The sequence below is a fragment of the Engystomops pustulosus genome, chromosome 1, assembly GCF_040894005.1.
Source record: "Engystomops pustulosus chromosome 1, aEngPut4.maternal, whole genome shotgun sequence".
NCBI lineage: Eukaryota > Metazoa > Chordata > Amphibia > Anura > Leptodactylidae > Engystomops > Engystomops pustulosus.
In genome coordinates this window covers 149,632,529-149,655,123 of record NC_092411.1, presented here as the reverse complement: position 1 = coordinate 149,655,123, position 22,595 = coordinate 149,632,529, and the positions used below count along the sequence as shown (strand labels likewise).

The following is a 22,595-nucleotide window of genomic DNA, read 5'->3' as shown; positions in this document are numbered from 1 at the left end:
TCCAGTGGATAGAAATCCGTCCTTGCCATAGACATGCAGGTGCACGCGCCGTTATTATTAGTAGGAGTAATTAGAGCCGTATGATAATAATGATGGAGTCTAATGATAAAGCTGCCCCGTCCCTTTCTGATAAACTAATCCCCAAACTATAATGATCACCCATGATCCATCCCAAACATAGGAGTTTAAATCATGTCCCCAATACAGCACGTCCTGGTATCACCACTAAATTTGGCTTAATGTGTTTCTGTATTAGAAGACCGGCCTCGCTGTCCTTTTTCATACCAATGCCTCGCCCACCATCACTGTCACTCAAAATGTACACTTCGCGTATGAGGTCACGTGCGCGTCTCAGCTGGCCCACTGCCGCCTCATCCAAGATGGCCTCCACGTCAGGATATGATGTGGCATAGCCGCGACTCCACTTCCGGTACAGCTCCTAGCCATGGCGAAGTCCAGGTTGGAGTTGAATTTTGTGCGTCTTCTGTCTCGGTGCGAGGCCATGGCATCTGAGCGGAGAGACCAGGGAGAGTGGAGGCTGGAGAAGGTGAGAGGGGATATACTGCAGTGTACCACCTCGCCCCTGTCCCCTCTGCAGCCCATTATTGTAGTCAGGGATGAGAACTTGCTATTAACAAGGGATGTTTGCCATCTAGTGATCTATCCTGGAGAAGAGTTGTAGCACTGTGGTGTCCAGCACGATTAGTAGTTATACAGTTTGTCAGAAAAAGTTCAGGAACTTTATAATAAAATATATTTCAATTCATCACCCTTCTCATGATCAATGCTTGATGTCCGTGAATGAGTACCAGGACAGATGTCATCGAAAAAAGATGTTGTGCTTAAATTAGACAAAAACAAACCTGTCCGATGGGGTAGATTTACTAGGGACAGAAATTTGGTGTCTGTTTCCAAATACAGATGTTTGCACACTGCTAGAATTACACGTTGTAAAATCCACCAAATTTACTAATGGTGTGTGGGCATTTGACATGCAAATTACTTTTCTGAATTGTACAACCCATGTCACATGATTAGCATGTATATGATGTCATTGAGCTGCTGCTTTCTGTGTCTAATGATCATAAAATGTCTATCATGAGAATAGGCTATGGCTCTGCCAAACTCTGAATAATCCTTTAACAGATAACACATGTTATTTCATACTGACTTGTATGATCAAAAAAGTGGAATTTAATTTTACTGTAGACCAGACAAAAATCATATATACATTGATAAATTGAAAATAAAGAAAAAAAAAAAACATGGCCAGGCTAACCTTATAAATTCAGCGACCACTAGGAGGAGCTCAGTACATGTAAAATTACATGGCTTCCATTAAACTCAATAGTAGTGTGTATAACACTGTATGACATCATCTCCACCTTGTGGTGGCTGCAGGGACCTTCTAAGGCTTCAGTTTAAAAAGTCTGAGGAGTTAAAGGGAACCTACCACCACGATTCTACTTATAAAGGTAGAACGAGTGGTAGGTGGATGTATGGGACGTGAGGATAGCCCTTTTTAGAGCTAATCCTCACGTCCCCGCTTTCTTTTTAAAGAGAACCCGTCATGCAAAATAACCCCCCTAATCTAAATATATTTTCATAAACTGCCATTAGAGAGCATTGCCCTTATCCCTTCATTGTCCCTCCACATGCCTGTAAACCTAAGCAATGAGGTCCTAAAGCTATATGCAAATGACCTGTGTAATGTCCAGTGAGTCATTAGCATATTCGAGCTGTCCAGCTTATTCATGAGTGGGAGGCACAGCCACACCCCAAGTGCATGACTGACAGCCTGTATAATGGTGTGAGGCTGTATATTGATGTGCTTCCTGGTGCTGGTGGCCACGCCTCCTGCAGCCTGTGTGTGCATGTGTGTGTGTATAGGAGAGATACAACAGCTCCAGGCAGTCATGTTATAGCAGAACATGTCAGGTACTTGTGTAGCTGATGTCTGTGTATTAGAATGATGCAGCATGTCATCAGATAAAGCACACACACCAGCAATGCTTTACTATACATTACACACAGACATGAGCAGGGGGAGGAGAGGGGAGGGGGAACAGGAGTGACATCACTGCCTTTGACCATGTGACCAGCCTCATTTACATAATAAAGAATAGATGATTTTATAATGATTAATGTATGAAATAACTAGATAAAGGTTTGGATGGGATCCTTGTGAGCTGCCCCAACAGGTAGTAGTGACAGGACAAGTAACAGACCTGATGACAGGTGTCCTTTAAAATTTTTAATAGCCTAAATTTTATAAAGCGTCTACTGGGGCCCAATAGCCTTATGTCCCATGCATCCGCTTACCACCCGATCTACCTTTATAGGTAGAATCGTGGTGGTAGGTTCCCTTTAAGGCTGCCGTGTGGTCACCACAGGCACAATAGTAGATACGTGGTCTTATTCATATGGTGAGTTTGTCAGTGCTTCTGAAGCTATATGACATGTGTGGAACAGTGGGTTACAGCTACCAACTGATGGGGCAATGGGCCCCTTGTTTACAACAGACTTGCATGATAAAAACGATTGCACTTCTTCTGACTCCCGCCTGCAAGGGTCATAGCTTATGTGAATTTGTCATTCTTTGTCCATTAATATATATTTTCTGTAATGAGTTACAGATGTTCTACTTGGTTTACATGCTTATAACTAGAGATAAGCGGACCCTGGTCACATTGCCAGATTTGCAGCCAATCAGGCAAATTGATCTACATATCAACTAGCATGGCTATGATTGGCCAAGGGGGACGCCCAATTTGCCGTATTGGGTATAAGGCTGCCAATCCGGCAATGTGTCCAGGTCACTCAGTCGAATGTGAACATTGAGTCAATTAATCTCTACTTATGACTCGATACATATTATTTGGGAAGAAATGTGAGCCCTGCCAAGTACAACTTGTTTGAACACTTTTTCCTTCTTGCAGTTTGTCAGAGCTCTGGAAGAAATGCTTGCTTCCATTAAAAAGGACATCAGGTATGTGAAAGCATCATTTGCATGCACTTTCTTATTTGTATGTTATTAGACTGTTGGTGGTACACAATGTAATGAGGTGTAAATATGCACATCCGCAAATAAGGGAAAGTTTAACTGCAACATGGGCAGGAACAGGACCTGCTCTACAATTTGCGGAGTGGGCCTGGCTCGGTCATGGTGTGGTGAGACATGACTGCCTCGCCGCAATGTGTCTATGCATAATTGAAGTCAATGATGGCCATGAGCTACCCGCAATTTGTGTAGCAAGCTCACGGCATGAGTGTGTTTGCATGAGGACTTACTTGTCAAGGCCTAGAATGTTCTGGTCCTTGGCAGATAAGGATGAACATTCTCATCTTGGACCAGTTGCAGTGATCCTCATTTGGTGATCACTGTCAAGTCAGTCAAATAAAACTGACCAATCACAGCTGAAGAGGGATTACAGTGTTTGCACTGCTATTTGGCCAGCAAACTAGGAGTTCTTGCTACATATTTCTCTCAGCTGCAAGGATTCTTATCCATTGCACTGTGCTTGGTCCGTGGAATCTCACATGCACACAGGTCCATTTCCACAGGCTGAACACGGTATAGTACAGCTGACCTAAGACATAGCTCAAATACTTTTGTAGAAACCTTTGTAGAAAGCTTTGTATCTTTTCACTGCAGTTTTAAGGATAGGATCTTTACGTTATAGGATAGGTTCTTCAGAGCCACAGTGTTGAGTCAAAATACTATACAGTAATGCTTGACATGGATAGGAGGAGAAGAGGGAAATACATTAAGAAAAAGACAGAAACAAGCAAAAAAAAGAAAAGAAAGAAAAGATTTACTGTGAGCTTTAGGTATAGGGCTTTGCTGCAAGAATCAGCATCGCATTAATTAGCCTGGGCTGGGCCAGAGGACTATTAACCCAGTACAACAACGCATTGAAAGGGGGAGAGAAGGGAAAAAGGGGAAGGAGGGGGGAGGACAACATTGTCAGGAGTCCACCTAGGGTCCTAAGAGATCCTTTGGTTGAAGGCACAACTCTATCAAACACGATTACAACCACTTTGCAGAAGCTGCAAAGACCCTGTAGCATAACCACAGGAATGTTTCCAGATGGAAGGTCCAGTTGATGTCCCTCGCACATATATATTATACGGTGTGTATCCAGCACTGTGGTAGGTATTCCAATTACATCATTGTACTAAACTGCCTGTATAACGAATATTTCAAATATTGGTGCTAGATGTATTTTACTTATAGTGGCTAGAGATTGCACTAATCAGAAGAAGCTGTCTGGTCTCTGTTTCTCCTTTTTTATAATCTCCTGTTTTCAATTTGAGAGTTAATTTTATAGGTAACTGACTCAGGTCATGCCATATTTTTGAGCAATTTAGAGACATTTTAGGTGCAAATGACAAGGTACAATTGACCCATACTTGCTTCCATTCATAAGCCTAAAAAGTAGCAAAAGAAGCAAAACCATGTGGAAACTTACACCACAAAAAAACAAAACACAGACTGAGATACATAAGAACACACGTGTGCTGACAGCAGACAACTTTCTAAAGAAGCAGCAGATATACATTGATACATGTGCCCTAGTGTATTGTATAGTAAGAGCCAGTCCATTTCCTAAAAAGCTGGAAATGGTAGGAAAAGGCCAAGGTGTATAGTACTTGACATCAGCGTAGGTTCATAGATCGGTAAAGGTTCAACAGGCGATGGAGCTAGTAACTGGAGATGAAAGTGGAGAGTCGACAAGGGGGAAACATTGGCTTGTCTCCTCTGATGATTTAACAGGATGTGGGTCTTGTCCTGATGGGAGAAAGTGAATTTAAGGAAAACTCCTACCTGTAGCGGATCTGGTTTGTAGCTATGTGCATAGCAGTGGTAGAAGGAGAAAGTTGTGGAATGACAGATTCTGATTTGATCTGCAGAAGTTGCAGGTAAGGGCTAATGAACTTTGTCTACAGCATTTAATCTCCTGAATGGGTGGCAGTCAATTGTAGGTGAACCACCAATTCAGGAAGGCTGCAAATGTTCTCAGCATCCTATAGCTTGTTGCATGTAGGTTCTCAACCTGCATGCAACAACGCAGCAGATTGTGGCCACAGAAAAGCTTTTGCTGTACTCAAGACACTTATTACAAATATATGTCTCCAGTGCAAGTTGAACACAACACTACAAGAAAGGCAAACACAAAATGTAGTTATCATTGTGCAATATTCACTTCATTCTTCAAGGGATGTATTTTTCACAAATATTTTAGATTCTGAAAATTGCTAGTTTTCCCAAAATTTTGCTAAATTCACGTTTTTACAAAAGTATAGACCTAAGTTTTCTATAACTTATATAACTATAATTTATTTCAAAATCACATAGATAAGATAAAGCATTGTAGAATTCCATCAGGCTGTGTCAAGATACTTTTTGTGATGTGTGGGGGTGGTATATTAGGTAATGTACCAATTCGTCTATTAAAAGTTCTGCACCACTTTCCAGAAATGTAAAGTAAAAGTTCCCATTTTATTGAAAGGAATGGCAGCCGATGATGTTAAACACGTTTCTGAACCAAGGGCTTTACTTAACACTAGCTGTAGATCTCAGCGTTGCCAGGGATAGTAAATAACTGCTCTTAGCTACAACAAAATAGAATGGGTTAACGAAAAATAATTTATACGTATAGATAGACTCTTGCCGACAGTCTCTTTCAGTGACTGTCTCTATCACTTTGTCTATGGGGGGAAATGTCAGAAGTGTCTGAGAGCAGTTTCCTTTTTGCACAGCTGTTTACAACATTACAGCTGATCTCTCATTGGTTTCTATGGGTAACTGTTAAAGTTATATTTCAGACATTTCTGATAAATCTCCCCCTATCTCTGTATGCCCATCCATCTTACCTCACACCTAAGATGTCTTCTACTCATTACCAATAGTAACCAATCAGAGCTCAAATTAATGACCTGTGGCAGAATAGCAGCCAATCACGGTCCAGCTTCCAACTGCCACAGCAGCAGACAATGGCTTCCGTATATGGTGGGTAATAAGTGGATTTTGGAAAGCGTGGGGTGAAAATTTCGTCTCAAACCATGGTCTACGACGTTCCCTGAGTCACAGGCAACACCTCTGCAAAATTTGGTGACTGTAAATGTGACGATGCAGATTCCTTTAGCGGACGTATATATAGACACACACATACAGCTTTATATATTAGATATCAATAAAGCAGTGCAGAGCTGTTAGCGGAAATAGTGTATATTGGTTAATTACCTAATAGCCTTCCCCCTACACATTACATATACTTGAAGTAAAATGGCCAGTCCCTTTAAGGTGTTAAAGCTATGGCAGAGCAGGGTTAAACAGAACAGTATGGCTAAACTTGCCCTACCCTATAAGGCAGAATAAAGAGTGGCTGCTAGAGAATCCCTTGCATGCATGCTTCACTTCTCTGGTAATGCCAAAAGCAAGCCCAGGTCACCTCACTGTGGGGTTTGTTCTGAGGACACACGATCCCTAAACGGCACAAGTTCAGTAAAATATATGCATGGTTTTCTAATGGCAGTAAAACTGAGATGAAAAGATGTAGTTTCCTGCAATGTTTTCTTAGTAGAAACTTGGTATTTGCCAACACAACTTTGTGAAGTTTACTATGAGGATGTTGTGGTTATGTAAAATGCATTGGCACACAAATAGGTTACACTTGACTTGCTTTTAATTAGTTGCAAGCAAAATATTAACTTGCTTTGAACTAAACTTGTTTTGTGTGTTTTTATTTTATATATTTTATGGGCTACTTTTTATCTCTTCTTTTAGACAAATTCCATGTACACAGTATAAAATACATTCTACTTTGCTTCACACTATTAAATCATTTCTACAATACCAATATGTAATAATTAATTCAATGATCTTTCAAGGTATCCTGTGCAGCTATACATTCTAAAGTATATTCCTAATGTAAACCTTGTTATGTTTGCAAAATAAAGCGCATCAAATGGGCGAGTGATCCTCTTTCATGACCAGACCCTTTTTCTAACTTTGCAATTTGCATTTACTGCATTCCAAAAGCTTTTTTCCTATTTATGCATTTATAGACAAATCAAGATTAAACTGTGGGACCTGCCACATGAGGGCTCTCGATTTTCCTACCTTTCATTAATTTCAAATATAGCGCAAGACTCTTTTGTTTTCTATCTGAAATAATATCTGAATATCTAAAAGCAATTTTTATTCAAGTTTTTTTTTTTGTGTGAAAAGCATCTAAACCTAACAAAAAAGTCTGTTTGGCCTTACAGCTGGTCTGCTTGCTAAAATAGTACCAGTACCTTATTTCTTCACTATAGTCATGAGTTTGCAGGAACTGAAGGTTGGTCATATGCTGTCTCATAGTCTACACCTGCTTGATCAGAGTTCTACTTTTTTGACGAAAATAATACATGGCATAGCCTAAATTCTACTGTTACATCACTATTCACCAGTTTATCAATTTCAGTGCAAGGACAAAGCAATGTTTCTATGTTTAAAGGGAACCTGTCACCACATATGCACATATACAACCAGTCACAAGTTCCCTTAGAGCTTTGTTCACTTACTGACACTCTTCTTTTAGTTAATTGTTTTACTTACATCCGCAGAAATCGCCTTTTATCTTATATTAACTGGCATCAGAGCGGGTGTGTCCTGCTCCGCAGGATCCTCCCATCTAATCCTCCCCCATGCCTTATGGCTCCTTACTGGTCACAGTTCATGTCATGTGACCAGAGTGACATCATCTCAGGTACCATAGACTCTTAATAATAACAAACTGTCCCCCATGCATGTATCTGACCACATGAAGTCACAGCAGCCTCCATGGACTTCGACACCTTTCCATCCTCCATGGTGGCTGCTGTGACTTCATGTAATCACATACATGGTGTACAGTTTTCTATTCTTAGACAACTGAAGGACATGCGATGATGTCACTGGTCACATGTCATGAATATAATAACACAAGGCACTGTGTAAAAAGATTGACACAATATTTCCCATCTGTACAAACATATGTGTCTGTAGTTGATTATTAGCAGACAATTCACAAGACAAGTACAAGGAGGCCAGGCAGTGATGTAAAGAGACACAGAGCTGTCAGTCAGTATAATGGGCGTGGTTCACTGGTATCTCTCACTCTTTTCCTCTCTCAGGCTGCCAGAGATGAGTCAGAAAAACATATATAATTAAGGTATAGTGCCCCACGTCAAGCTAAATTATTTAGGTGGGGGACTTGTAATCCTTTATCAGCAGGCATTGTTGGTGGGGGGGGGGAATCTGGTGACAGGTCCTCTTTAAAAAAATAATAACTTGGAGTAAGATTTGTAATGTTCTCTTCTCACTTTTAAGCTCCAGTATTTTGGCGTAGAAGCACTGTTATAATCACAATTTCATACGCAATGAAAGAAATCGCAGTTATTACGGCACAGCTGCCGGCAAAGTAGGCAGGAACAGGGCGTGCCTGCACAATTGTTAAAAATCTACGTCAGGTCGAACCAGTCGTAGTTTTGTCTTTTAGCCACAACTATCGCTAGATACATCATTAGGTCTTAGCTTTATCATTTGCTGGCTGAAAATAAATCTCCCCCTAGGTGTTCTGGGTGATTTTATTTATGGAGCTGTCTCTTTGACTACACAGATCTAATTTTCAAACCATTTTCAATTCTTTCCATGTCAGTAGAAATAATGTTTAGACCTATTTTTCACCCTTTACACCAGAACTGTGTGTCTTGGAGCTGAGGGTCTGTTAATAAATGAACAGAATATGAGTCACAAAGCCTTCAGTAAATGAGATGATTTCATGTACTTTACAAATAATACTTTATCTGGTGCATCTTATTTCCGTGCTTTGTACTAAAGAGAACATGTTGTCATGATCACTGACTTATTGGAACACATGTTGGATTAAGTAACACAATGAAACTCAGTAGCCACTTTCATTATTTTAAATTATTAAAGTTTTGGCAGCTGCCTATATGATGTTTTCTTCATGTCAATATCAAACTTGATAAACTGAGCAATAGTAAGCTGCAGTAAATGTAACATTTTTCAGTGTTGGACATGCCGCTACCTCAGTGGTCTAGTGCTCAGAAGGCCGTAGGCCCTATCATCAGTGATGAGACCCCCCAGCTCCCGAGAACGGGGGGGTCCGATGGGGTCGCTGAATGGAGCATGTCTGTTCTGCTCCATTCATCTCTATAAAGCTGGCAGAGATTGCCAAGCACCACTTTTGGAACTCCAGTGATAGCTAACATGTTTAGGATTTTCTTTGTTTATTTTCTATGCGTTTTTGACAAGTTTGAATTAAGATAATTGGTCAAACGTGTCAAAAACGCATGCGTTTTCAAAAAAATGATCTGAAAATGCACTAACTAAAAACGGCCCAAAAACGGCCTAAAAACGCCATGTGTGTCTTCACCCTAGGGGTGAAGGTTATTACCTACGTTTTCAAACGCATCACAACAGCTGAGACGAGATTTGCCTAATTACATTGCTGTCAACATTTTGTTTACAAAACGCATGCAATAAAATTGTATTGATGTATGTGTTTTGGTAACACAATGTTGACAGCAATGTAATTGCTATTTGATGGTGCGTTCACACGATGCGTTGCGTTTTTTGATTAGTTTTTGACACATTCCAAAGGCCTCAGCCTTGATCACATGTTGATGTAACATTCTGTTTCCATTGCATTTGCTAAAACGCATTGTTACTTAAACATGTGAAGCCTTTGGATGCGTCAAAAAGGCGTGAATGCATCCCAAAGGGGTTTTCCCAAGAATTCAAATTAGACCCTATCCCGTGTATAGGGCCTAACTTGAATTTGTGTATAACATCTGTGTATAAGCATCATGTGTCATGCGAAGTTACTTACACTGTACACTGCAATACATGTGTGTGGCAGTGTAAAGGCTTGAACAAGTGATCGGATTAACGCTTGTTCAAGCCAAAGGGAGGAAAAAAAGGGAAAAAGGAAAAAAAAGAAAGATTACATAATTTTATAATAATAATTAAATAAATAAAATAAAAGTCCCATAATCTCCCCAGTTACACATATAAAGCAAATAAAGTATATAAAACACAAAAGAATGTACATATTTGGTATCTCCCCGTCTGTATTAATCTGTACTATAAATCTAAATCAATATTGAACCCGCTTTTATGAAAATGAGGAAAAAATGGCACCAAAAGTTCTAAGCCTCATAACATCTTAGAAAAATGAGAGGACACATAAAATATCCTCTCAACACAAAGCAGACATTCAGTAAATGTTAATTATCAAGCTTTTTGGGTAGTTTTACTTCCTGTCTGAAAAGAAGAACATTTCAAACTTGGAAAATGTAGAATTTTTACAAACTTTTGCCAAATTTTTCCTTTTTTTCAGAACGAAACACTAAATTTCTCACTTAAATTTTACAACTAACATGAAGTACAATATCAAAATCACCTGGATATGTTCAAGCGTTCTGAAGTTATAACCAATTATCGTGACAGAGCAGATTTGAAAAATCTAGTCTGGTCATTGAACTGAAAACTAGCAGCGGTGATAACGGGTTAAATACAAACAGTGACAAGGAACCTCAATCAAAATACATTCAATATAAACATGTGGTCGAAAAATAGGTCTTATTTTGGTGACACTTTCCCCTCTCAGGTGTTTACTCATTTTGAATGAATCTAGCACAGAGGTTCAATTAATTTATCTCTTCATAGAGTATTGTTTATGCGTGAGAGTGTCCTTGTAAATCCTGTTGCCGGAGATCCTTCCTAGATACAGCACACATAGGGCCACTATTGTTTAGCTTTATTTATGTGGAAATAAAATCCTTGTTTTGGTATAATAAGACTTGTTTCCAAGAGTCATATGCTTGGCTTTTATAAGGGCTACAGGAAGAATGGTAAAAATAGAACAAATACTGGTTTCCTGAGCAACAGGGGGGTAATATACAGCATTGATATTGACGTATTTCGATGCACTCCTGCTTCCTGCTGTGTATGCAATTAAACCTTAGGGTGGAGTAAGAAGATTGGGGCCGCTGATTACACTCACGGTCATTGGTATTGAAGGAAAATAGATCCATTGCAAATACATAAAGTATTTATTAAAATCAATTTTTATTTCATGATAACATCATGATAACACGATAGAAATATGGAGGCCCATAAGTCGAACCTACGTAAGAAAATTTTATAAAAGGAGTGATGGTTCAAAGGTTATCACAAGTGCAAGCTGTAAATGCGCAACATTGTTCTGGTAAATGTGAGTTTCCCAGCCTTCTCAGAAATGATGTTTTAATAAGTTGTGTCCTTACAAATTGTCTTAGAACAGGATTTCCCCTTGTCTGTTTATTTTGATACAAATATGTCACACTTACTAGGATGTAGTTTGCAGCCAAGTTTTAAGAATTTAAAAGGCATTTACTTCTTCCTTTTACTTTTGTAGGTATTTAAATTAAAATAATCAAGATTGGAAAATTTGCCAAGGATACATTCTAGGTTATACATTGCCATCCCGCACTATATATTCCCATCTATTTATCACATTACATATAATGCTGTGAGGAAATGCTTTTGTTTTTAAAGAAAAATACTCACTGGGCTACTCATTTAGGGTCCTACTCACATGCAATGGTGAGTTTTTGTTTATTTTTTTTTGTAGTTCACTTAGAGTTATAGACAAGTACAAGGGCATTTACAGCTTCAACATAAACAGGGGGCTCACAGGACCACTACTAATCATGACATAAGTCAAGCGGACCACATATCAAGAGACATGAGGTAAAAATGAAATAGCAAAGTATGATGTAACCTTTTATTTTGTCTCTTGATAGCAAAGTGGCTGATTGGGGCTGTTAGAGGCACATTCCCCTGCTTTGAGGGAGCAAGGAGAGAAATTGAGGGTCCCTCTTTGATGAGTGACACGATATATATTGTGATGACCAGTGTTACCCACAGTGCTAGCAGGGAAGCTGGAGTATTATTGAAAAATTAAACAAATATAACAGAAGAACTAGTGTTCAAAAAAAGGGGAAGGTATGTGAAAGAGAGCAAGAGATTAGCAGGAAAAAAGAGGAGAAACAAAAAGGAAGGGTCCAGTATTTGTTTCTGCTCCCCAAGCCAGAAAGAATTCAAATATCCTGAATGATGAGGTTTAAAAAATACCTTCTGGAGAGTAATTCTGCTCCTGAGCAGCGCAGGTGGAGGACAGTTTATGACCATACAGAAAAGCCTTCTGACAGTCTTCTGCCGTGATAGAGGTAGCTACATCTTGTTCCCAACCTGCAACGAATAGTAAGGTCGAGGTGTCCGACTCCTGAAACAGAAGAATATATAGAGATATACTCACTCTGCTACATACAAACATAAAGCCTTGTTACATGCAAGCCCCTGTTTTATATTGCAAAAGTATTCTACCTTTTGACACTAATTCAGGCTTCAAACCTTAAGATATGAAATTGTACATTTTTTGGTGAACAACAATTTGGACACAATTGTGAAGTGCGACAAAATTAATTGTATTTTTTTAACTTTTGTCGCTTTGGGTATATCTCTATCAGTTTTGCACATGGAAAGACTGAAATTCTTGTTCGTTCTTCCTTGGAAAATAGCTCAAGCTCAGTGAGGTTGGATGGAGAGTGTTTGTGAACAGCAGTTTTCAACTCTTTCCACAGTTTCTCGATTGGATTCAGGTCTGGACTTTGATTTGGCCATTCTAGCACCTGGATACATTTATTTGTGAACCATTCCATTGTAGATTGTCTTTATGTTTGGGATCATTGTCTTGTTGAAGATAAATCTCTTTCCCAGTTTCCGGTCTTTTGCAGACTCCAACAGGTTTTCTTCCAGAATGGTCCTGTATTTGGCTCCATCCATCTTCCCATCAATTTTAACCAGCTTCCCTGTCTCTGTTGAAGAAAAGCAGGCCCAAACCATGATGATGCCACCACCATGTTTGACAGTGGTGGATGTTGTGTTCAGGGTGATGAGCTCTGTTGCCTTTACGCCAAACATATCGTTTTGCATTATGGCTGTTTTGGTTTCATCTGACCATGGGAATCTTGGCTGCATCTCTGACCAGTCTTCTTGTTTCAGATGAAAGTTTAGAGGGACTGCCGGGACTTGGTAGATTTGCAGTGGTCTGATACCTTCCATTTCAATATAATCGCTTGCACAAAGCTTCCTGGGATGTTTAAAGTTTGTGAAATCTTTTTGTATCCAAATCCGGCTTTAAACCTCTCCACAAGAGTACTTGAGTGAAGTTGCCCCCCCCCCCCCCCCGCCTTGTTCAAATCTAACAAAATTAGTCAACATTTAGGCACAAACATTTGTGCTACATTTGTGCTGGTTTCTGCAGCAGAAATTTTCGTTTGTGTTGCTATCGTTTTTAAGATAAAAACTGGTGCCAATCAATTGTGCTACGTGTGTGCTGCTCACATTTTATTGTGCGGCTTTTGTTTTGAAGATATTAACGAAATTGTAAAGGTCAGCCAGCCCGCCCCCCATATTAACCGTATCGAGCAAAACTGGTGTCAAATGTTTGTGCTACGTTTGTGCAGCAAAAACTTTAATTGTGCCCTAATGTGTTTCTTGTTATACCCATGCCCCATATGTGCCTGATTTGGGTCAGAATTTATCCTTAGTACATATTATCTGTATAGTATATACTATAGCTTCCTTCTGTTGTTTTTAGACAGAATAGTTTGTTCTGTTACCCAGGAATTACCGTATATACTCGAGTATAAGCCGAAACCCCTAATTTTACCACCAAAAACTGGGAAAACCTATATAAGCCGAGGGTGTAGTATACAGCTTGCCAGCCCCCATGTAGTATACAGCCAGCCAGCCCCCATGTAGTATACAGCCAGCCAGCCCCCATGTAGTATACAGCCAGCCAGCCCCCATGTAGTATACAGCCAGCCAGCCCCCATGTAGTATACAGCCAGCCAGCCCCCATGTAGTATACAGCCAGCCAGCCCCCATGTAGTATACAGCCAGCCAGCCCCCATGTAGTATACAGCCAGCCAGCCCCCATGTAGTATACAGCCAGCCAGCCCCCATGTAGTATACAGCCAGCCAGCCCCCATGTAGTATACAGCCAGCCAGCCCCCATGTAGTATACAGCCAGCCAGCCCCCATGTAGTATACAGCCAGCCCGCCCGCCCCCATGTAGTACACAGCCAGCCCACCCCCATGTAGTGTACAGCCAGCCAGCCCACCCCCATGTAGTGTACAGCCAGCCAGCCCCCATGTAGTGTACAGCCAGCCAGCCCCCATGTAGTGTACAGCCAGCCAGCCCCCATGTAGTATACAGCCAGCCAGCCCCCATGTAGTATACAGCCAGCCAGCCCCCATGTAGTATACAGCCAGCCAGCCCCCTGTAGTATACAGCCAGCCCGCCCGCCCCCATGTAGTACACAGCCAGCCCACCCCCATGTAGTGTACAGCCAGCCCACCCCCATGTAGTGTACAGCCAGCCAGCCCACCCCCATGTAGTGTACAGCCAGCCAGCCCACCCCCATGTAGTGTACAGCCAGCCAGCCCACCCCCATGTAGTGTACAGCCAGCCAGCCCACCCCCATGTAGTGTACAGCCAGCCAGCCCCCATGTAGTGTACAGCCAGCCAGCCCCCATGTAGTGTACAGCCAGCCAGCCCCCATGTAGTGTACAGCCAGCCAGCCCCCATGTAGTGTACAGCCAGCCAGCCCCCATGTTGTGTACAGCCAGCCAGCCCCCATGTAGTGTACAGCCAGCCAGCCCCCATGTAGTGTACAGCCAGCCAGCCCCCATGTAGTGTACAGCCAGCCAGCCCCCATGTAGTGTACAGCCAGCCCCCTGCCGGCAGAGTCGCATACAGGTGTGCGCCCACCAGCAGATCGCATGGACGGGACTCTGCCGGCGAAAGAAGAGAAGCCGCCGGGACCCGCGCTAACGATCCGGACACCGGAGGGTGAGTATTACGTTTTTTATTTTTTACTTGACTCGTGTACATTTTTTGTGACACATTTTTTGTGCTGAAAAACTCGGCTTATATTTGAGTATATACTGTAGGTGTTTATTTTTAAGTGCCTTGTTTTTAACTAGAGGTGCGTCTTGTATTTGCTTGACGTTACTTGTCGATGCCTGTACTTGACTGCGTATTTATTTGGCAGGTTAATAATAACCTTTTACTTATGTAGTGCCATCAAATTCCATAGCGCTATACAGATTATGGGGAAGATATTCAAATAAGATAACACATTACAGAGTAATAGTCATTTGAAACAATAGGAATGAAGAGCATACACTGTATGAGGAAGAAAGGGATGACACAGGGGGCTGGCAGGCTATATACTACACGGGGCTGGCAGGCTATATACTACTATATGTAGTCTGGATTTATACATAGTTTAGTACAAATGTTAAAATATTCATGTTTATTTTTGCATTTTATAACTGTTTGATGTGCAAATGTGCATGAAGGTGGCTTTGTGTATGAATTAAAAAGTCATTTTGTATACATTGTAGGTTGTAGGAGCTTGTGCAATAAATATTTTAACCTCTTCAGGACATGGCTTAAGGCTCAGTCCTTTTGCTTAAAAATTTGACCAGTGTCTTTTCAAAGTTTTAACATATCCCTGTGATTTTGAGATTGTCTTCTCATTAGACATTGTGGTTTATCTTTGTAGTATAATTTCGCTGATCAGTTACTTTTTTGGGGGGTAAAACTTCAATAATTTAGGAGAATTTTTTTTTTAATTTTCAAGTGCTCTACTTTTTAGACAAAAAGTCATACCACATTTTTTTGTAGAAACCTTTTGCCATTCGTCGTCTTTACATTTCCATAACAGTAGAAACCCCCAAGAATTTACCCTATTTTGGAAACTAAACCCCCTCCATGAAATAATCCAGGGGTATAGATAGCATTTTAACCCCACAGGTGGACCCCAAATAAAATGCATAATGGATAGTGCATAGTAAAAAATATCCATTACTTCATATAGTGCCCAGCTCCTGCCACTGCAGACAAACATTCCAAAAATCATGATGCGGATTCTCCCAGGTACAGCAATACCCCATATGGAGCAGGGCTTAGAAGTGAAGGTGCATAGTAAACTGTGCATAGTACATCAGGGTAAAATCTGCATCTAAAGGTCCAGGATGTATGATAAAATACAAAAGCAATCTTTCATACATAGTCCTGGTTTTTCTGGGCATATCTGACAGTGATAAATGGTGTCCTTCCGAATGCCTTTTTTGGAGCACACCCTGCACCTTTCTGGGTCCTTCCCTTCTTGGCAGTGTGGGGAACTCCTCCTGGAAAGTGCTGCCCTGGTACAATATGTGTTGTGGCCTCACTTCAAGCAGTGCTGGCACTGACCCCTTCCTGGTCTCCAAAAAGAAAATACTTAATACCACTTCTTGTAATTCCAGGTTCTCCTTTTGGCCAATTTCTTGTACCACACTGTCATTTTCTGCAAGGCATTGTATGGCTGAAGCACCTGGTCCGACAAGTCCACCCCTCCCGTGTACTTGTTATAATCTAAAATACAGTCCGGCTTCGAGGTTTCTGTACTCGTACCTCGTACTGCAACAGGGGTGCTGGTGTGCCCTTGTATTGTGGTTAAGGCAAGGGTCTCTCTCTTGTCCTTGTACTTAATACACAATACAGAGTCGCTCCATAGTGCCCTGCTCCCATGCCTTCTAATTTTTTTTCCCAAGCAGAGACTTCTCTGATTTCTGTGTACAGTGCCGCATACCGCAGTATTTCTGGAAGCCAGGCACTTCAACAAGGTAGTGCTGGTGTCGAAATTGTCCAGGTAGAGGTGGGAGCCCTGGTGGTGCACCAAATCCCACACTATCTTCACAGTAATACCAAGGAAGGGGGACATTCTGGGGGCACTATAGTGGAGTCCTTCCCTTCATATACCCTGAACTTGTAGGTCTATCCTGATGTACTTTCGCACAGCTTATACATCTTCAGGTCATACCTTGCCCTCTTACTGGGCAGTTACTTGTGGAATTGAAGTCTCCCTTTAAAATGTACCAGGGACTCGTCTATAACCATGTTTCACGGGCCTATATGGCTGGGCGAACTTGGCACTAAAATGGTCTAATATGGGCCTTACCTTAAATAAACGATCATAACTGGGGTGGGCACTGTGTGTTGTTCGTGTAATGCAAAAACTTATGGATGGCTTCAAAGCACATCCTGCTCCTCGCTATACGGAACATCGGGGTGTGGTACAGAATGTCTGTGTTCCAGTAATCCGTGATCGATGGCTTCTTTACAATCCCCATAAGAAGTACTATGCCCCAATACTTCTCCATCTCTGCTGCAGTAAAAGGGGTTCACCTGTGGAGTTGTGCATAAAATGAAGTGGGGTTTTGGGCAATATGCTGTGCCGCGTAGAGATTTGTCTGGACTACAATTAAATTCGATATATCAAAAAATACTTTAAAAAGTCAACAGCTCTGAGCTCTGCCATGTCAAATTTAATTCCAGGTTGGCCAAAAAAGTCTGGAACCTGAGGGTGTAATTATCTGGGGCTACCCATGTGGGGTACACAGAAAAATAAGATAATGTGCAACCAGAAAAGTTGGATAATGTGCACCCAACTACAAGGACAAGCCGCACAGCCGACACACTGCGCAAAAAGTTGCTACAAATGCACCTAGCTTTCTCTAAGATACCCTAACTACCACTAAAGATACTGTGCAGCGCTATTCACACGGCACACTGAAATGTGTACAGTGCAGAACAATGCTAACACAGCTCCTCTCTCCAGCTATACCAAACCAAAATGGTGCCGCTGGGGGTAGAAGATAAAACCTCACTTTTCTGCACCAAAACGCTCCAATTGGCCAGTCAGACTTGATTTGCTCATTTTGTATTATTATTTTTAAACCTTTTTTTATGCATAAACCTCGTGAGTTTTATGTAAAATATATGTTTTTGTTGCATTTTCAGCCCATTTTCTTTTTAACAATTTGTGTCTTTCACAAAGTTGCATGATGGTACAGGCGGTCAACTGTTAATCAAAACAAATGCAATCGCCCGGTTGTCTGCTTTCAGAAAAATCTATAGGTTTTAAGGGTGCTTTCACTTTTTAATCTGTTTTATTGCTATATTTTGCAGATTGACTGAAAAGCAAATATTTGGTTATTTTTGTGATATTATGATGATTTATTCATGTGAACATATGACTATGAGGTATCTGTGAAATCTACACATGTTCATCTATTACATTTAGGAAATGTAAAATTAAATATTTTCTGTTTGGGGCAAATTTTTTGCCATCAAAGTAAATTTTTATGCATATTATATAAAATTTTAAACTTTGAATCAAAATTGCATGAAGGTGTCTATGTCTATAAACTTGTTAATGCTTTAGAAAATGAGACAAGTTTCTGCTTTCAGAAAATCTATGGTTTGTTGCAGAGGTCGCATTAACGCCTCACCACGCGTCATGAGGCGCCATTACCCCCCAAAATAATTGCCATGCGTAAAGATACGCTTGGCAATTATTCCCTGTAGCGCGCAGGCTGAGAGGTTCAGCGCGAGCTGCAAAAGAGGGAAATGTCAGTAGCGCGATCACCGCGCGCGCCGGACCGCTCAGCGGGACACGTGACTAAGGGGCGTGCCGGAGGGACCCGGAGTGAGAGCACCGGCCCCAGGGGAGACAGGTGGACAGGGGGGCTGCTGCTCCCCGTCCTGCTCCATCTCTGCCTGCCCGCAGCTGCCTGCGTGTGTGTGATCCCGACGGGACTTAAGAGCAAGGCCGGGTGAGTGTAGTGTAGTGTTGTGTGTGCTGTGTGAGTGTAGTGTTGTGTGTGCTGTGTGAGTGTAGTGTTGTGTGTGCTGTGTGAGTGTAGTGTTGTGTGTGCTGTGTGAGTGTAGTGTTGTGTGTGCTGTGTGAGTGTAGTGTAGTGTTGTGTGTGCTGTGTGAGTGTAGTGTTGTGTGTGCTGTGTGAGTGTAGTGTTGTGTCTGCTGTGTGAGTGTAGTGTTGTGTCTGCTGTGTGAGTGTATTGTAGTGTTGTGTCTGCTGTGTGAGTGTATTGTAGTGTTGTGTGTGTGCTGTGTGAGTGGAGTGTAGTGTGTTGTGTGTGCTGTGTGAGTGTAGTGTAGTGTTGTGTGTGCTGTGTGAGTGTAGTGTAGTGTTGTGTGTGCTGTGTGAGTGTAGTGTAGTGTTGTGCGTGCTGTGTGAGTGGAGTGTTGTGCGTGCTGTGTGAGTGGAGTGTTGTGCGTGCTGTGTGAGTGGAGTGTTGTGCGTGCTGTGTGAGTGGAGTGTTGTGCGTGCTGTGTGAGTGGAGTGTTGTGCGTGCTGTGTGAGTGGAGTGTTGTGCGTGCTGTGTGAGTGGAGTGTTGTGCGTGCTGTGTGAGTGGAGTGTTGTGCGTGCTGTGTGAGTGGAGTGTTGTGCGTGCTGTGTGAGTGGAGTGTTGTGCGTGCTGTGTGAGTGGAGTGTTGTGCGTGCTGTGTGAGTGGAGTGTTGTGCGTGCTGTGTGAGTGGAGTGTTGTGCGTGCTGTGTGAGTGGAGTGTTGTGCGTGCTGTGTGAGTGGAGTGTTGTGCGTGCTGTGTGAGTGGAGTGTTGTGCGTGCTGTGTGAGTGGAGTGTTGTGCGTGCTGTGTGAGTGGAGTGTTGTGCGTGCTGTGTGAGTGGAGTGTTGTGCGTGCTGTGTGAGTGGAGTGTTGTGCGTGCTGTGTGAGTGGAGTGTTGTGCGTGCTGTGTGAGTGGAGTGTTGTGCGTGCTGTGTGAGTGGAGTGTTGTGCGTGCTGTGTGAGTGGAGTGTTGTGCGTGCTGTGTGAGTGGAGTGTTGTGCGTGCTGTGTGAGTGGAGTGTTGTGCGTGCTGTGTGAGTGGAGTGGAGTGTTGTGCGTGCTGTGCGAGTGGAGTGGAGTGTTGTGCGTGCTGTGCGAGTGGAGTGGAGTGTTGTGCGTGCTGTGCGAGTGGAGTGGAGTGTTGTGCGTGCTGTGCGAGTGGAGTGGAGTGTTGTGCGTGCTGTGTGAGTGGAGTGGAGTGTTGTGCGTGCTGTGTGAGTGGAGTGGAGTGTTGTGCGTGCTGTGTGAGTGGAGTGGAGTGTTGTGCGTGCTGTGTGAGTGGAGTGGAGTGTTGTGCGTGCTGTGTGAGTGGAGTGGAGTGTTGTGCGTGCTGTGTGAGTGGAGTGGAGTGTTGTGCGTGCTGTGTGAGTGGAGTGGAGTGTTGTGCGTGCTGTGTGAGTGGAGTGGAGTGTTGTGCGTGCTGTGTGAGTGGAGTGGAGTGTTGTGCGTGCTGTGTGAGTGGAGTGGAGTGTTGTGCGTGCTGTGTGAGTGGAGTGGAGTGTTGTGCGTGCTGTGTGAGTGGAGTGGAGTGTTGTGCGTGCTGTGTGAGTGGAGTGGAGTGTTGTGCGTGCTGTGTGAGTGGAGTGGAGTGTTGTGCGTGCTGTGTGAGTGGAGTGGAGTGTTGTGCGTGCTGTGTGAGTGGAGTGGAGTGTTGTGCGTGCTGTGTGAGTGGAGTGGAGTGTTGTGCGTGCTGTGTGAGTGGAGTGGAGTGTTGTGCGTGCGCTATGTGTGTGGAGTGTTGTGCGTGCTGTGTGAGTGGAGTGGAGTGTTGTGCGTGCTGTGTGAGTGGAGTGGAGTGTTGTGCGTGTGCTATGTGAGTGGAGTGTTGTGCGTGTGCTATGTGTGTGGAGTGTTGTGCGTGTGCTATGTGTGTGGAGTGTTGTGCGTGTGCTATGTGTGTGGAGTGTTGTGCGTGTGCTATGTGTGTGGAGTGTTGTGCGTGTGCTATGTGTGCGGTGTTTTACCGAAATTTTCATACTCCTCCTTGGGTAAAAATACTCCTCAAAAATGGTGAGAGGAGTATTTTTACCCTTCTGGAAAAATGTTAGTGCGACCTCTGGTTTGTTGGGATTTAGTCTAATTCTTTATGCTGTAATTCTGGTTTTATTTCTACTCGTCAAAATTGTAAAAATTGCTCTAGCCAATAATGTGACAAAATTGCCAGAAACGCCTGGCAGTGAAATGGTTAAGAGCAAGTTTGCAGCTTTGGGGGTTAGGTATTAGTCTTATAGACCGGGGTAGGGCATTCCAGCTCGGGATTAGTCATGCCATAGGACGGTCTGACTGATTCGGACCAAGCTCCTTATTTAACTTGCAAATTGTTTAGCACGCTCTATGTTAAAGGTGCACCACAAAAAAGATGGTGAACTCCGTTGGACCACTGTGGGGAAGTGTCACATTCGTAATTTCTGGAGTACAATCTTAGTGAATCGCCACATGCAGCGCAGCTTTATAGACAGACAATTCTCTTTTAGTGAACTCTAGTGACTTTGTAAGTAAATGTGCCCCAATATGTTTGGTTGTATCTATTATTTATGCAATATATGTGATTGTTGGATATGGTAGCATTGTCATGGTGCAAATATTTAGGGGGGTGGTGCCATGATCTTGTCCTCCTAGGGCAACAAAATGCCTTGCCCATGGTGATCCATGTCACACAGGAACAAGGCTCTTTGCTATTACATAGGGTAATCTGAGTTGTGTGTTATGAGTGACATCACATGACCATGGAAAGTTCTTTATCCGCAGGAAGTAAACAGTGAAGCTACCTTTAGAAAAATAGAAACAGAGAGTACATTGGAAAATTGTATAACTTTTTCAGGCTACAAACTGGGTGGGGCAGGGGCTGCAGGCTACAAACTGGGGGGGGGGGGGGATCATGGCTGCAGACTACAAACTGGGGGTGGGCAGGGCTGCAGACTACAAACTGGGGGGGGATCATGGCTGCAGACTACAAACTGAGGGGGGATCATGGCTGCAGACTACAAACTGTGGGGGGGGGGGCAGGGGCTGCAAGATACAAACTGGGGGGGGATCATGGCTGCAGACTACAAACTGTGGGGGGGGCAGGGGCTGCAAGATACAAACTGGGGGGGCAGGGGCTGCAAGCTACAAACTTGGGGGGGGTAGGAGCTGCAGGCTATTTACTGGGGGGCATGGGCTGCAGGCTAAGCTATATACTGAGGGGCAAAGGGCTGGATGCATACTGGGGTCAAAGAACTGGCTGTATACTGGGGGCAAAGGAATTATACTCGATATACTACAGTATATATATATATTTTTGCTTTCTGGAGTTGCTGGCGGCAGACGTTTCGGGTGTAGAGTAGAAGCTTGATTAAATGTAAACATTTGTATAAACCAAAAAAAAATCGTACTTCTACAATGTGTGTACATTTTGGAGGGATGTGTGTCAAACGTCTGCTTTCACTTCTTTTAATAAAAATAGTTAAGAATATGATTTTTAATTTTTTTTTTAACAGCAAACCCTCTCCCGAACTACTGATCGAATACTGCAGAAAAGTGGACTTTCTCAAGGGTCTTTTAGAGGCTGAAAAATTGGTAAGGTCTGGTAGTATAAGCTGTTGTTGAAAAATGTTTATAAAATATAAAAAAATTTTTTAGCAATTATATACAGTGAAAAGATATACTGAACATTGCATCTCATCATTGTCTTACATTGGCAAATCTGCTGGTATGTTCCCTTTAAAGCTAGCCCCCTCAGGTAGGGTATGAAATGTCCTTTTTAGAATTCCGTCTTGAGTCAAATTTAGAGGCTGCAGGTGCATTGTCCC

At 42.5% G+C, this 22,595-nt stretch overlaps 1 protein-coding gene across 1 annotated transcript in view; it reads left to right on the top strand.

Moving 5' to 3' along the window:
• Nucleotides 1-376: 376 nt before the first annotated feature.
• USE1 (unconventional SNARE in the ER 1) overlaps nt 377-22,595 on the top strand; it is a 57,378-nt gene continuing 35,159 nt past the window's right edge. The window contains exons 1-3 of the mRNA XM_072110414.1: nt 377-547; nt 2,940-2,989; nt 22,284-22,362. Of these exons, the coding sequence (XP_071966515.1) occupies nt 446-547; nt 2,940-2,989; nt 22,284-22,362 (231 nt within the window). The 5' untranslated portion in view covers nt 377-445. The remainder of the gene's footprint in view (nt 548-2,939; nt 2,990-22,283; nt 22,363-22,595) is intronic.